Raw genomic sequence first — 16658 nt, forward strand, 5'->3', positions numbered from 1 at the left:
CATATTGACTATTCATCAGGGCAAAAGTACTAAATGAATTGCGTGTGCTATTTTGCGCATTTGAGAGGCGCAGTCCTCTTTGCACGCTGTTAGTAGATCAGCTTGCACTTTGGTTTGCGGGTGATGTCAAGTTTGCACACGTTTTTACACACGCAAACCTTTAGTAAATCAGGCCCATAGTGTGAACTGACATGTAGTACCACCCTGTCACACTAGAGGGGCACTGGGGCTGATAACGTGAATGTTCTTGTGATTGTGCTGCTCCCATCTGGACAGAAGTGATGATACTAGCTAGAGTGGCTTTAAAATGCAGATTCTTATTTTTGATAAGCAAATATTTGTACTCGCCATTTTACAACTTCAAACTTCAAGTAATTGTTCAATATAAGTACTCAGTGTGTGCATTCTTCACAAAGGTCCAGTTTTAATTAAATTGATCACACAATGTGATGGTTTTTTAGTCTTCGAGTGCTCCAAATATCCAAGTTACATTTAATTTGCTGAGGCAGCTCTTGCATAAATGATCAAATACCTCCATTAGCGGATGATTTTTGGACAATATGCCTGTTCCTTGTCTTGATGGTTAAAAGATACCACTTTAATGACTGAGTACATGTGACACCAGCAGAACCAACAGCTGTTGGACTCGGCATAAAGCCTAGAGAGGGGTGGCATTCTCCAAAGGTAACAAAATCCACCAGTCCTCAATTTAATTTACTATCTGTACTAAAATAATGGGATTAATAAAACACACACACCCTGCAATTTATACTCCACTCACTTGACTTTTTCTAGTCTTAACACTTGTCTTTTTTTCTTTTGAAAGATTTTTCAATCCGTTGCAACATCTCTTTCTCAGAGGCGACATGTTGTGAGAAAGGAAGAAAACGCAGACACTACCCTAACAGAGAATGGGAAGAAAGAGCTAGAGACAGGACAGATGCACTGGCAGTAGCACAGCCGTGGGTTTATAACCGCCCCCCCCCTCCAAGTCTCTCTTGTTGTTTTGGCACAGATGAGAAAGAGAAAAATCTGATTAACATTAGCAAGGACCACCACCACCGCCACCTCACAGCAAGCAGCTCACTCCCTGCCTGATCGTAGGAGCTGCATCCTGTGTGGAGCTGGTTGTGCTGCAGGGTAGCGGAGAGCTGCAAGGCTCTGTGGCAGCGAGAAGAAGAGGAGGAGGAGAAAAAAAGGAGGAGGGGCTGGCTGTGGTGAGCTGGTGGGCTTCCTCTGCCTCGCAGACACATTTTATCGACTTGCTAATTGGATGAGGCTCTCGGAGGAGAGGATGCAGTGACCGACAGGAGCTGCTCTCCAGAGGATGGATACAGGCGCAAGAAACCATCGCGTGGGTTGCGCAAATCCAGCTACTTAATCTCCTCTCCTTTTTTTTTTTCTACAGACATAACAACAGATGTTTTTGAGCATCTCCCAGTGACCCTCACACCGTGCTTATAATTTTATGCGTGACATTGTCGAATGGAGTCTCCAGTTTTTCCAGACGCTTCGTGACAAGCAAATGATTTCCATTTTGTCTGCTCCTTTTCACCTGCTTTTATCTGAGGCTCATCAGCTGGAGCTATTTTTGTCAGCCCTCTTTGATGTGCCATTTGACATGAATGATAATCTGATACGAGGATAAATTCTTCATCAGATCGAATGTGTCGGAGCTGTGAATGTATACGCTACAGAAAAAAAAATGAAGGTATGGTATGAGAAGATGCCAGGACACAGTGTAGTAAAGTGGGATTATTTAACCTGCATTAACTTAATCCTAATCAAGGAATGAATCCATCCAATGTACTGCATGTTGCATAATTCCAGGCTCATTCTGAGACATAGACATCTACTCTTTGCAAACAAATGTGTTTTTTAGGCGAGTCTGTATCTACGTTGTAGATTTTGTTAAGAATATATGAGATGAAAGACTGAAGAAAGGAGGGAGGATTATGAATGAATCAGTGGTAGACACCAGTAGTAGTGGTGTGCATTGACGAGGATTAATGGAGGCATTTAAAAAACAGTCGGGATTTGTTTAACCACTGGGTCATGCCTGTGAATATATTTGAGAAATTTGCAATTCATGGCATTCCCTTACTTTTATAATGGACTTCATATTTTTTAATTAACCTTTTAAAAAGGTAAATAGGATTCCTGTCAAGTTCACCAGCCTGATATCGAGTGAACAGTTTGTTGAAGTGTCTGTGTTTGAGCTTGATCTTAGATTTTGTGTTGTTTTTTTTTTTTTCCTTTCACTTCAGTCTTGCCCTGGATGCCATGACTGAAGTGTGCATCTCTGGTGAAGTCAGAGAGCAGGTGCCACCGTGCTGAGGTCTGCCGTCCCAATGAGCAAGGCAGGCAACCCACAGAGACGCACCACCTACCTCATCTCCCTCACTCTGGTGAAGGTTGAGGCTGTGCCAGACGATGGTGCAGAGAGCCAGACGGAGGCTCTTCCAGAGGGGGAAGGGAGCCCTAAGAAAAAAGAGGAGGTGAAGGAGGTGGACGTGAGCATTGCTCCTGAAAGAAAGGAGGGATCATTGTGCGTGGAGGTTGTAGAAGGAGAAGGCACACTCGTGGAAGAGGAAGTGGAACAGGTGCATGTCAAGTATGGCAGCCCCGCTGAGTACAGGGCTAAGTCTGAGAGGAGGGAACCCCATGCACATCAAAAGGACACTGTATCAGTTGGGAAGAGTAAAGATACCTCTTTTGTTCATGCACCTGTCAGGCAAATGGTCAAAGTGTACGGAGGAACAACATCTGAGGGAACTGTACGAAGAGAGGGGCCTCGCTCAGATGCCTTGCGCCCCAAGACGGAGCTCTACCGAGAGCCTCCTGTACTCTTCCTGAAGGGTGAAAATGGAGCAGACTTGAGCAATCGGTCACGTTCGAGTCTCTCCTTTTCCATTCCACCGCAGATCAACCAGCGTCCTGAAGTTGCAATGAGGGTGCAACCAGGAGGTAACTCTGCATGCTGGAGGGACCTCAGAGAAACCAACAAGAGCTTTTACGGACACTCTGCTAAGACTCTGGAGAGAAGGGACAACCGTATCGGGGACCAGTCCCCTGTAATAGCAGCTACAACCCTGGGGCCTTACAGGGCCTCTTGGGCCGACAGTGACGGCAGAGGCACGCTCATTCGGCCTGGAGCTCCCATCGGTGGGGGGTTTTCGGGTGTAATGACCCGGGACAGCTCTCAGGCAGAAAGATATAAGGCAGTTTCTGTTTCTTTACCTGCCCCTCCTGCCCCTGATGTATCCAGGCTTCAGAGGAAAAGTACAAGTCGTACCCTTGACAACAGCGACCTGCACTCCTTTTCAGAGGAACTTAAGAAAGGGAAGGAGGGCCAGGCAGGAACGATCCAGCGAGCGCCTCCTCGTGATCGCAAGATGCTCAAGTTCATTAGTGGTATTTTTACCAAAAGTACAGCATCGCCAGCTTGTGGTAACACTGTGCCTCCTCTCTATCCAGCTCTGGAGAGAGGCTCAAGTGAAGAGGAAGGTAAGGCCACTTCATGCATCTGACCAACCTGCATGTCACACTAAAACATTACTGGGGCTTCCTATGATTTGTCCTCCACAAACATACCCAGATTTCTTGAATTCCTGTTTTTTTTTAGTTGGTTTGTTTTTTCAAAACTCGACACAATTTCCTAAGTTAAGAAAATGTTTAGGACACGCTTTATGGATATAATACTGGATATAGTGGATATAGTAGCTCCATTTTCAAGCATGTGTTTATAGCTCTGTTCATAGCAGCTGGTTTTAGGAGTTGCAGTCATCCTCTTCATCAAACCCCACCTGCTCTCATCCAGGAGGTGTGCCTCATTTGAAATTGATGTAACAACTTTGTCTTAACCACTTCCAAAGGGCAACAAATGCATTGTGATGCATTTGTGTTATGTTTAACACAACAAAAAAACTAAGACCCTTGGATGTTTAATTATAAACATAGTCATATCTGGTCATATATGATGGTTTGGTTTGCCCACAGGTGGTCACAGGGTTTGTAATATAGTGAAAAAGAGACTAATTTTTATTTCATTCGATTAATTGATTCATTTGTAGCAGAAGAAGTCCCAGTAACAAGTGTAAAGCTCTCAAAATAGATGAAATTATTACATTTTTATGTGTTTACAGTAGTTGCAATTGATTACCATATTTCAGATGTTCATTTATAACAGAAATATATACTTGGGTTTGCCAGTAGTATAAAATGCCATTCGTAGTCACGTCTTGGAATAGTGAGAGTAACTGCACATGTCAACATCAACATAAGGCAAGTGAAAGCTTTGCAGATGAACAGCATCAGTCTTGGTGACAGATTCAAGTTAATAACATGAGCAGACGTCAAAGCTTAATCTTCTGTTATTAGCTTACCTAAAGTAATCCTACTCTCTCATCGAGTTTTCAGCGTCTGTAACATCACGGGTAAAGGTTTCATAATAACATTTTTTCTTCCTCACAATGGGATCTAATGAAATGGGACTCCTTTGAGATACAACACTGTCCTAAATACAGAGCAAAACCTAGTGTTCCTCCATTTAAAGCTGCAGAGGAGCGGGAGCGCGAAATCATCTGTATGCCTTTTGGAATATTTAAAGATGTGTCATTTGTTGTTTATTCATTTCGATGCTGCGTCTTTATGATACAGATGGATAAACCAGAATTCATATATACTATCAAAGTGGTTATTAAAGCATTATTTGATGGAACGGTTAAAACAGAGGTAATCATTTCTAAATGAATGTAATGAAATGAAAAGTATGTAATGAGTTGTAATGAAAAAGAACACATTGTTCTTTATGCTTGTTCTTAACGCCAAATCTGCAATGCTCTGATCTTTCCATCCACTTTCACTAATATACTCTCCAATGAGAAATTAGTTCAGTGTTTTCAAAAACCACGGTCTTGACGAATGAATGCTTTTAATTGTTATCATTTGTGAGAAAGGGAAATTATGCAGCTTTATTCGTGTCGTCAATGTCCACAACTAACACAATTAAATCCAAAATTCATAATGTTTCGTTGAATTGATCTTTGACAGAGAGTGTGAGATCGGAGTGAGCTCTGAATAATTTGTCAGGAGTAAGTGGGACATGAATAATTAAGGTTGGGGATACACAGAGCTGTGTTCATCGCAGGGTGAGCCGAGTGGAAACCTGCTACTTCCTGCTCTCTGCATGTAGTTAATCGGCCTTCAAATGGAGCCCATTCATTTGTCAATGCTACATTGTGAGCAGCATATTCAAGGTTGTGTGGTGACGAGCCTATATTCACAGTATATAATGTCATGCAATCGGTTGGTGGATAAATTTTAACAACCAGGTTTTATTCAGAAAATGCTGGTTGGCGCTGAAGACGTGACGGAGCATCTATGTGTGCACAGGTGGACGTCACGTCTCGATACCTCTCACGCAGATCGCTGTATCCATGAGACACCATTTATTGTATAGAGATCCAGGCTGGAGGCTTCTGGAAAATGGAGTTGCCATGGCAACAGCAAGCTGTGAGAGATGCAGTTTGGTCTATGATGTGACGCTCTCGATGGTGGGGATCTGGGTGTGGGGATTGCCCAGAGATGTGGATGAGGGAAAGCGGGGGGTGGCGGCGTTTAAAGTCAGAATCTGTCTCTCTGGAGAGTCTGGCTGCGGCTCTGCCCCTCACAAAGCAACCTGGCGGGTTCCCTGTGTGTCCACATTAACTGGGCCTGCGTCGTCGTCTCTGGTGATGTGGTGAAAGACATTTGTAAGCTCTTTCACCGTTACCCAGTGACTGCGTGTTTTTCTCAGCTTCAAGCTCCACATCGACTGGATCCGTCAGTGTGTCAAAGTGTTTCAACTTTATTTAATTGTATTGTTTTTTCTGTAGCTACTTTGAAGATGTATCTAGGACATTCAGCCAGGTTGAGAGACATAGAATATAAGAGACATAAATGAGCATATTTTTGTAGTATCCTTTAAATCTCTAATGGTTTTAAATAACATCACTTCTCAAAATGTGTTTTCTTAGATGCTTAGTTGTTAATTATGTGTATTTCCAGAATGTACTGAAAGTATACACCTCAAGATAGAAAATTAATGCAGTTCATTTAAAAAAAAAAAAAAAGAAGTTTTAAAACGAAACTGTGAGCGTTTCCAGTTTTAGATGTGTGGGCAGTGCCGTCTGTACTTTGTCCCCACAGGAACTACAAGTTCTGACCATGAGATGTTTTGTAGATGTAGTTGTAATGCAGGAAGATCAGTTACTACCTAAAAATCAGTAGAAACACTACTTCAGCAGTTTTCGGGACGTGTAAAGCCACTTTATTAGGTACATCTTGCTAATAGGCTACTGGGTTGGACACCCTTTTGCCTTCAGAACTGCCTTAAGAGAGAGTTTGGTCCATATTGACATGATATCATCATGCAGTTGCTGCAGATTTGTCGGCAGCATATCCATGATGCAAATCTCCCATTCCACAACATCCCAAAGGTGCTCTATTACAGGGGTTCCCAACCTTTTTTGTGCCAAGGACCAGCAGAAGTATAAACAAAAAGCTCAGGGACCGGTTGACAATTTATGTCAATTTTAATAAACATTTTAGAAAAAAACAATGCATTTTAAAATGCAGGCTATCATCAGCGACGTTAGCTGATGTTGTGGCCTTTAAAACTTGCTTCTGCAAATCTAAGTCACGTTTTTTCCTTCCACTGGTTTGTCTTTGAGAGAAGGATGTTTTGTATTTAAGTGTCTTTGAAGCTTGGATGGCTTCTTTTGCTTCGTTGGCGAGCGTTTCTCCACATAAAATACAAAGTGTGTTTGGCGCCTCCAAATCGCCCGTTGCAACAAATCCGTATTTTATATACATAATGTCGTACTTGCGATTAAAGCTTTTGCTTTTCTTTTTGGTAGGATTTTCCACTTGTTCATCACTATTTCTTTTACTCGAACAACTAGTAAAGAAACGGCTCATGGAGGTTTGCTGAGGTCCGCTCATCTCTGCAGCTGACTGAACCTAACCTGCATACAGCACCTGTGCATGGCGCTGTTTAGTCCGGTCGGGTACCAGAACTTATTGTCCGCCAAGCCATGACAGGGCTGCCACTCAAAGAAACACATTTCGATTTATACAAGTTTTGGATGAAATTATATGACAAAAAAATGCAAAAATTGTTTTCTTAAATTTAGTATGAGGTTGCTTTAATTATGTGGCAAATGATAATAAACACGAGAAAGATGGGTACTTCAATGAAAAATAGATATTTTATTCAACTTTGCTGCTGTCATTCATGCAGGGAGACACCTAAAACATGCTGGATAGGTCTTTCCAGGACCGGAGTTGGAGACCCCTGTATTATGCTCTTATTTATTCATGTAATAATATACAGGTGGAGGTCGGAAAATTTGAATATATTGCAAAACTTAATTCGTAGTAAATTCAACTTAAGGTGAAACAAATATTATTTCCCACTACATGCAAAGTGAGATATTTCAAGCCTTTGTTATAATTTTGGTGATTATGGCTCACAGTTTATGAAACCCCAAATAAAAAATCGCAAAAAATTTGAATATATTATGAAATCATTAAACAATTCAATCATCAAAATTATAACAAATAAAGGATTAACACATATTGCTTTGCCTGTAATGAGACTATGTACTGTATGTTAGGTTAAAAAGTCATCAAATATTAATAACTTAGAAAAAGACACCGGAAACTGTCAGAAATGATTTTTAAGGCCTTCTGCGCAGAAGTGAAGCAAAGTCGGAGCCCTGTCGAGCAACACGGCTCTCTCTCTGTGGCTCTCGACGGAATGCTTGCTGGGTCCTTCTTAGCAAGAGGTATTTATTGAAAACCTGACAGGCGTTGGCTATGTTAAGACAACCAATGGTAGACAGTGGATGGACAATTGACAAAAACAGATGGTCACACAAATGACTTCTTAGTATGAAGAAACAAACAGACATCCTTAAAAACAAGGGTTCAAGGGGTCAACTAAAACAGTACCTCTGTTGGTGGTTTGAACAGATGGTTTTTAAAGACACTGGGTTATTTACAAACCAGAAGTCACCAGGCCAAATCTTCATGGGGGTCTCGTGTTATCAGATGGTCCAACTAAACCTAGCTAACCTTTAAGTCAGCTTGGACAAACAAGAAACTCTGTAAGGCTTTGCACAGATGTGTCTAAAGACAATGGTCCATTTGACCAACCAGGAAGTCAGCAGTTTTAACCTCCTGCGTGGCAGGCGAGAATTCTACTGAACTACCAATGCATGTCATGAGAATAACAGGCAGTTTTCTAATTCTGATTCTGGCAGTTTTTACAATGATAAACTTGGATTAATCCCACATTTCCTTCCTTTTTTATCATTTTGAAACTTCAACAGTAAACAAAATAAAACACTCCAGTGTCATCGTAAACATACAGGTAATGAAAACACAGAACAGTACAAAGACAGTAATAGTCGGAATCGGAATCGTAATCTCAGTCATTATGTCAGCATGACTCAGTAATGAAAAAGTCTCTTCCATTCCTCGGACTCCTCTCCTAGTTTGTTGTCGCAAGTCAGTTTGGCTAGTCTTCTTCTTCAGGCCGTGCTGGTGAGATAGGCATCAGATGAATTCTTCAGCGGACAAAGGTTTGAATACCGTCCGACTTCCCGCCTACTCAAGCCTGGAATTTCTCTGCTAGCTTTCACTGCAACTGGTGAACGCAGTAGATCGTTCAGCAGCCTTTACTGCTGCCGGTGCTGTCGGTGTCCTGATCTGGACAGCAAAAAGGGCCCGTCTTGACGGAGTGATGACATTTCACCACTCGACTCAGGATCCGGTTACCCAGTTTCAGCAGTTCCTGCTTTAGGAGAGGGAAGAGGAAGAAAACAGCAGCGTACAAGAAGACGATTCTCATGTACAGTTCGACTAATGGCCGTCATTCAGGCCATGGCTTTCCTGAGCCTTAACTTAACAGGCTATTAGTTCACTCCAAGAACGAAATCCATATGAACAACTTCAAATGGATAGGTCCTTTCATGTTGTATCTGCAACATGTCGAAAAACTCCTACTAAAAAATTTTTAAAGGGTATTTAGTATTTAATCCTCATGATGTATCATATGTACCCTTACATACTCCCACTCCCTCCTGTTGAGCCATAGAAACTCCCTATGGCTCAACTTAGCCACCAGGGGGAACAACTTCCTTGGAAGCACCAGTTTGCTTCACAGCATTATTTTGCATGCCAACAGGGGTGGGGGTTTTGTTGTCATTAGACCCCCTCCTTGTTGACTTTTCCCTGGAAGAGTCAGGCTGCCAGAGTCAGGCTCCCCAGATAAGTGGCCCTCCCACTTCTTGACCTTTGCACCCTGGCAAGTCTGCAGGTCTGACGCTCTAGGGACAAGAGGTCTCCATGTCCTTCAAATCCCCCCTCCCATCACCAGATTAGAAGGGGCAAAACCTTTTAAATTCTGTCTTCTACCGTAGATTAGACTACAGAATTTCTCATTGATTAACGTTCTTATTTCAACCCAAGTGGGTTATGGTCTTATTAAAGTAACACCACACAAAAACTGTCAGTGCAGCAACTCTCCTGCAACGTAAACAGTAGTCTTCAGTGAACTTATATATATATATATTGTATGTATAAACAATAATTCACAGTCACAAAACGTCGGACTGAAAGGAGGCATTCTATCAAATAATGCCTTCTCAACTGTTGTTGGCCTATATTTTCCCCAAATCAAAAAGAAATGCCAGAAAATTGTCATAAAATTGTCTCCAGATAAATCATATAGTACTTATAAAAGTCTTCAGGAGATTCCTAATCTTCTGTTTGCATGCTGCAACGCAAATGCACGCTCTTCTATGAAAACTCATAGAAGTCTTAAGAAAATTGTGGGATAAATTCCCATGTGTAAACTACACATAGACAAAAACCCACTAACATTAAACACTCACTTCTGATCATCTGCATGTGGGTTTGTGTATCAGTGCAAATGTGTAAATTACTTCTCCTCAAACTAAACTAACCAAACTCAATTGGTGCATTTCAAATTAACTCCCAAACTAAATGATAGCAACACTGATCACAAATGTACACATTTTCAGTGTGAATAGCTAGTATGCACTCAGAGTTCTTATTTTCTAAAAAGATTGTACAACGGGTTCGTTTCTCCTGCATACACCCCTTTCTGTGTAAAATGTCACTGACATACAAATGAGAGTAGGCTCATGAACACACCCTTCCACTGTATTCTAAAAATATAGCGGTGCTCACAAACAGAGTAAGGACGAATGATTGATTTGTTTCACATTCATGTAACAAACAACCCAATCATTTTATCTCATGCTCGCAAATTGCAGGAATCCCATTTCCATACAATCCAAGTCAAATACAGTGTTACAAAAGTAATCTGCAAATTAAATGGTGAATTAACCCAATTTAAAACTTCTATGATTCTATGCCTTCATTCAGGGCTTAGAATGATAGAACAAACTATATTATTCAATTTTTCTATGTTTTTTCCAAGAGGAGAGCTGAACACCCCCCTTCTTCCCAACAAACACAAAGAGTTCTCCCTCAGACACAGAGCCTTACAGCCGCTCGTAAAGCGGAGCATACTTTCACACACACACAGACAAACAGCTTCAGCCGTTTGTATTATTTTAACAAAACCTTCAACAGAGAAGCTCATACGAATTTAAACTTTTTACCTCTTAACATATTATCTTAGAATATCCAAATATATTCTAACATGTTTCTTCTATTCAACCCCTAACTAATATTTTGTGCTACAGGCAGACCCAAACAGCCCCTCCTCTCTCTTATTGGAGGGACAGGCTGCATCTCCAAGCACCATAAAATCTGCTCAAGCAGATCACGATCTGAATGAGGACTTTTACGTATCTCACCTTTCTGTCTTTATTCAATTTTTCACTTTAACGCACAACTATGAGGTCAATAGAATCATATTTCTCTTTCTCTTAAAATGACAGAAACTTTCAGCTGTTTACAACGTGTCATGAATACACACACACACTAACATTGTCTCTCACATACACACACACAGAGTCACACACAGACACACAGCTTTGGGCTGCTGCAGCTTGTCACACAGACACAAGTCACACCCTGCTGCAGCCTGCAGCAGCCCCCACTTCTCCCAAAAATCCATCCTCTCCTCACAGGTTGCTACTTTCTTGTTTTTTCTTCTAGTCTTAAATTAGTCCATTTACTTCTTTTTAAGTTTCGTGTATTATTATTTCGCAAGATTCTGTCTCCATTTTAAATTTGAGGACGTCTCCCCATCAATTAAGCATCTTTTGAGATTCTTTAAGCATAAATTTCAGCTTAACCACGCCTCTGCTATTGTTAACCAGTTATTTTCTTTCTTAAGTTTCTCTCAGAACACAAATTTCCTTTTTCAACAGTTTGGTTTTAGCCTGATCTTTAGTGAACAATTTAAATTTTTCCTCTCAATTTTGGAAACCCCACATTGAACAGACAACAGACTGTCATAAACATCAGACAAACATTAGACAAACATTAGACAAACCTTAGACAAATATAAAACACAACCATTAAAAATCATTTCCAAGAAACCTCTCCTCGTTATCCTGTACTTTTAAAGTCCTCTGACTTCTAAAGCCGGTCCCCGACCGAGTTAGATGTTGGTCTTACGCACTGCTCTTTAGGCAGTATTTTTAGAGGCCCCTGTGCCTTCTATAAAAATCGGGTCCCCGACCCGCCCCAAACACCATTTTCGCTAACCTCTTGTTAGTATACACAGAAATTTCACTCAAAAGAGGTCTCTCACCTAGTCTCCTAGTGCCCTTCCCTGGCTGGGAAATCTCGTCGTCTGGACTCTGGAACAGCGCAAGATCAACCTGGCCCCGTCCCTGAAGTCGGAAACGGCTGTCGACAGATTTAGATCGCCCGTTGAATCTTACGCCACCCCAATCGTCGCAGCTCGAGAGACTCCGGGTCCTTCGGCACCAAAATGTTAGGTTAAAAAGTCATCACAATATTAATAACTTAGAAAAAGACACCGGAAACTGTCAGAAATGATTTTTAAGGCCTTCTGCGCAGAAGTGAAGCAAAGTCGGAGCCCTGTCGAGCAACACGGCTCTCTCTCTGTGGCTCTCGACGGAATGCTTGCTGGGTCCTTCTTAGCAAGAGGTATTTATTGAAAACCTGACAGGCGTTGGCTATGTTAAGACAACCAATGGTAGACAGTGGATGGACAATTGACAAAAACAGATGGTCACACAAATGACTTCTTAGTATGAAGAAACAAACAGACATCCTTAAAAACAAGGGTTCAAGGGGTCAACTAAAACAGTACCTCTGTTGGTGGTTTGAACAGATGGTTTTTAAAGACACTGGGTTATTTACAAACCAGAAGTCACCAGGCCAAATCTTCATGGGGGTCTCGTGTTATCAGATGGTCCAACTAAACCTAGCTAACCTTTAAGTCAGCTTGGACAAACAAGAAACTCTGTAAGGCTTTGCACAGATGTGTCTAAAGACAATGGTCCATTTGACCAACCAGGAAGTCAGCAGTTTTAACCTCCTGCGTGGCAGGCGAGAATTCTACTGAACTACCAATGCATGTCATGAGAATAACAGGCAGTTTTCTAATTCTGATTCTGGCAGTTTTTACAATGATAAACTTGGATTAATCCCACACTGTAATGTACATGTATTACGTGGTCTGATAACCATATCCCGACGAATATTTAATTCTCTGCACATAAATTCTGCACCTTCATCAGTTGTGTCTTCATCAAAAGGACATGCCATGTTCGTGACAATGGACTTCTAAAATACTGACTCTGTTTTTAATGACAGACGGCAGAACTTCGCCAAAACTCGCCTGCTGACTGAATGAATGAGGAAATCAAATGTGCGTGCGGCTCTGAAAGAGGCGGAGACGCAGAGAAACTCGAGGTTCATTGATATAAACCTGGTCCAGGTTAGGTTCAGAGAGTGTGTTACTACAGTAACTGACCGAGAGCTTAAGTTACCTCTCTTTGTGAAACAGGCTAGAGTTACCTCTCTTTCTCTGGTTTGAGTTACCTCCCTTTGTGAAACGGAAAACTCAGAGTTTCCCTCATTTCAGGGTTAACAGACTCAGAGTTTTCACTAAACCTGCTTTGTGAAACGGACCCCTGCTCATCATTGATCAGCATCTGCAGCAGGGGCGATTTTAGCATCAGAGCTTTGGGGGGGCTCAGCCTACCAAAGTTCATGGACCACAGAACCCCTAGGGGGGTCCGGGGGCATGCCCCCCCGGAAGAAAAATTTGTAGATTTTAAGTAAAAATGGATCAATCTGGTGCACTTTGAGGTCAAAATGAAGAGACTAGATCTATGAAGACCTATACACATCAATATCTTCTTTACTGTTCTGTGGTTTTACAGCGATGAAAAAATAATTGTTTCCCTATATATATTCTGCATACAGGTTATGGTAGAATTTTGCTTGCATAAATAATACCAAAATCACTTCAGGGGAGACTCAAGTAAAGTAATATTTTGCTTTGTAGGCAAAAGTAAAATTAAATCAAATCAAATGGAACTTCCTAACTTATTGGCTGGAATAATATTCCGACAAGATAATAATATACTGTAAGCTAAAGCAGGAGTTTGCAGTCAACTAGTTGAAAAGCAGCCACTTGCGATTCTGAAGGGCTTAATTTCATTCAGAAGACAAGAGACCCGTTTGAAAATATGTTCTTCACTTATGCCCATATTGTTTCTCAAAAGACATTGCATCCATTTAGACCCGCTTTACTGCGAGCTAGCATGATGGCTGGCTGGCTTGGTGTGTCATGGTAGCCTTGCCAATCGTCACCTGTCTGGCAGGCACATGACAAGTTATTTTGTTTAGCTACTACAACGGTATGCGCTAATTTGCACATCAATATGCGCTAATTGAGTAACTAACGACTCTGACTGCTCAATGCTCACCTCACAGTCTCATCATGAGTGGGGACTGGGGAGAATGATTGTTGACTGTAAAAGGCTACTTCGTTGTGTGTGTGTGTGTGTGTGTGTGACCTGTGTGAAGTGAAGGGATTAGGCACATAGATGGAGGAGGGAGCGCCTGGCAGTAGCGGTTCTAGAAACTTTTCGGGTGGGCTGAGTCAGGGCCCCCTTGGTGGGATGAACCCCCCTAAATGTTTGTCAGCACACCCTAAGAACATAGAGGGGGGAACTCACACACAGCGCATTGAGTGGAATCAGAAACTGCTAGTAATGACCACCAGAGGGGAAAAAAAAAAAAAAAAAAAAAAAAAAAAAATTGTCTCTATTTTTTTGGGGGGGCTGAGACTTCTTTTGGGGGGGCTCAAGCCCCCCTAAAAAGGGCCTAGTGGCGCCCCTGATCTGCAGTATTGATCAGTGAGCGCAGTCGTCTGGTGCGGAGAGACGCAAAAAAGAAGAAGAAAAAAAAAAAAAAAAGCTGCGCTGACACGCGGCTCTGGGCAGAGATTGTATGAGGTGAAGTGAAGTGAGATGCCTCACTCCATTGGGAAAAAACCGTCTGGTGACAATTGCCGACGATTTTGATTATCGCTTTTTGTCGACAACGTCGTTGCAGCCCTAATTATGATCGGAACACAAGCCATTCCACGGCCCGGTAGTAACGGCTCTACGGACCGGTACCGGTCCGGGGACCGGGGGTTGGGAATCACGGCTCTATTAGACTGAGATCTGGTGATGGTGGAGGCCATTTGAGTAGTGAACTCATTCTCATGTTCAGGAAACCGGAAGATGAGTACACTGTGGGCCAAAGTGTGCCAGGAAAATATCCCCCACACCATTACACCACCAACACCAGCCTGGACTGTTGATACAAGATGGATGATGGATCCATGCTTTCATGTTGTTGATGCCAAACTCTGACCCTACCATCCAAATGTCGCAGCAGAAATCGATAATCAACAGACCAGGCAACGTTTTTCCAATCTTCTGTTGTCCAGTTTTGGTGAGCCTGTATGAATTGTGGCCTCAGTTTCCATTTCTCAGCTGACAGGAGTGGCACCCGGTGTGGTCTTCTGCTGCTGTAGCCAATCCGCCTCAAGGTTCGACATGTTGTGCGTTCAGAGATGCTTTTCTGCAGACCTCGGTTGTAACAAGTGGTTATTTGAGTTACTGCTCTAACCAGTCTGGCCATTCTCCTCTGACATCTGGCATCAACAAGGCATCTGCCCCCACAGAACTGGATATTTTCCCTTTTTCTGGCCATTCTCTCTAAACCCTGAGAGATGATTGTGTGTGAAAATCCCAGCAGATCAGCAGTTTCTGAAATACTCAGACCAGCCCGTCTGGCACCAACAACCATGCCACGTTCAAAGCCACTTAAATCACCTTTCTCCCCCATTCTGATGTTCAATTTGAACTGCAGCAGATCGTCTTTACCATGTCTAGATGCCTAAATGCATTGAGTTGCTGCCATCTGATTGGCTGATTAGAAATTTGCATTTATATGTATATATATATATATATATATATATATATATATATATATATATATATATATATATATATATATATATATACATATAAGTCTCATTTCAACTTTCTTTACACATATAAACTGTAGCACACAAAAAAAGCACATTTAATCAAAAATTATTATGGTCTTACCTTTACTTATAAATAAAGTCCTCCAGTTTTGAAGTAGGGTCAGACAAGTGGAAAAAATAACCGGATGGCTGCACTTGACTTATTAACTGTAGATTGTAGCTTGCTGTCACTTATTCTACAGCCGAGGAGTTGCAAGAAGAAAAACTGGGCTCACGACTGTCCCCTAACGGGAACCAGGAGAGCAGCAGGCCTCTGCCGCCGTTTTATGAATGCTCAGAAGAAGAAACACCTTACAAAAACTGTAGATGATATGCATCACCTAAACTATGGAAATCTAGGTCATATGGCAAAACTGTCTGAACATTTTAACATCGACATACAGAGAGACGGCAATATGCAGCGCACATGCCTGGGTGAGCTACATTCACTTTCAGCAGGAGAGAGAGCGGCCCTGCGCTGTCAAAGCTCATAGCAACAGCTCGTGTCTCAGCGTTAACGCTATCAGACACTACAGAGACAATTGAGTTGGGATTTTCAGCTCTATGTCACTAGTCTGTTATTAATTAAAGGCCCATCCAAAATGTTGCCCAACTCAGAATAGAAATATGGGCTCCTCGCCTGATTTGAACAGTAAATGTGAAAATTCTGCGATTTTCAATAAAAAAAAGAAAAATCTGGTGAAGTTTATACTTTATAATCCACTTCACTGGATAAATATAACCATTTAATTAATTTTTTCATTTAACATTTTTTGTTTCCCTGATGACAGGTGAGGCACGTCCCCTCCTGCTTCCCCTGACCCTGACCGCATATTTATTTATATATATATATATATATATATATATATATATATATATATATATATATACACACACACACATACGTGCACGTGCACACACACGATTAGCTTGGGTTGCACTAAATTGTCTACCTCTGTCCTCACAGCCTTCCCCGTTTAATGAACATTAACAGTCGCTTCTGCGTTGTGTTTATGCATACCTGAATGCTCCAGTCCATCAATCTGCTCAAACGTTTTTCTTTTTATTATCTAGCTTCTTGCAAATGATGATCAATCAATCAAGT

General features: G+C 41.7%; 1 protein-coding gene across 1 annotated transcript in view; it reads left to right on the top strand.

The window, feature by feature from the left end:
• Nucleotides 1-2271: 2271 nt before the first annotated feature.
• The window catches only part of LOC133448714 (arf-GAP with GTPase, ANK repeat and PH domain-containing protein 1-like), a 30045-nt gene continuing 15658 nt past the window's right edge, over nt 2272-16658 (top strand). The window contains exon 1 of the mRNA XM_061727497.1: nt 2272-3507. Within this exon, the coding sequence (XP_061583481.1) occupies nt 2352-3507 (1156 nt within the window). The 5' untranslated portion in view covers nt 2272-2351. The remainder of the gene's footprint in view (nt 3508-16658) is intronic.

This window comes from Cololabis saira, chromosome 8 (genome assembly GCF_033807715.1).
Source record: "Cololabis saira isolate AMF1-May2022 chromosome 8, fColSai1.1, whole genome shotgun sequence".
In the NCBI taxonomy this organism is placed as follows: Eukaryota; Metazoa; Chordata; class Actinopteri; order Beloniformes; family Belonidae; genus Cololabis; species Cololabis saira.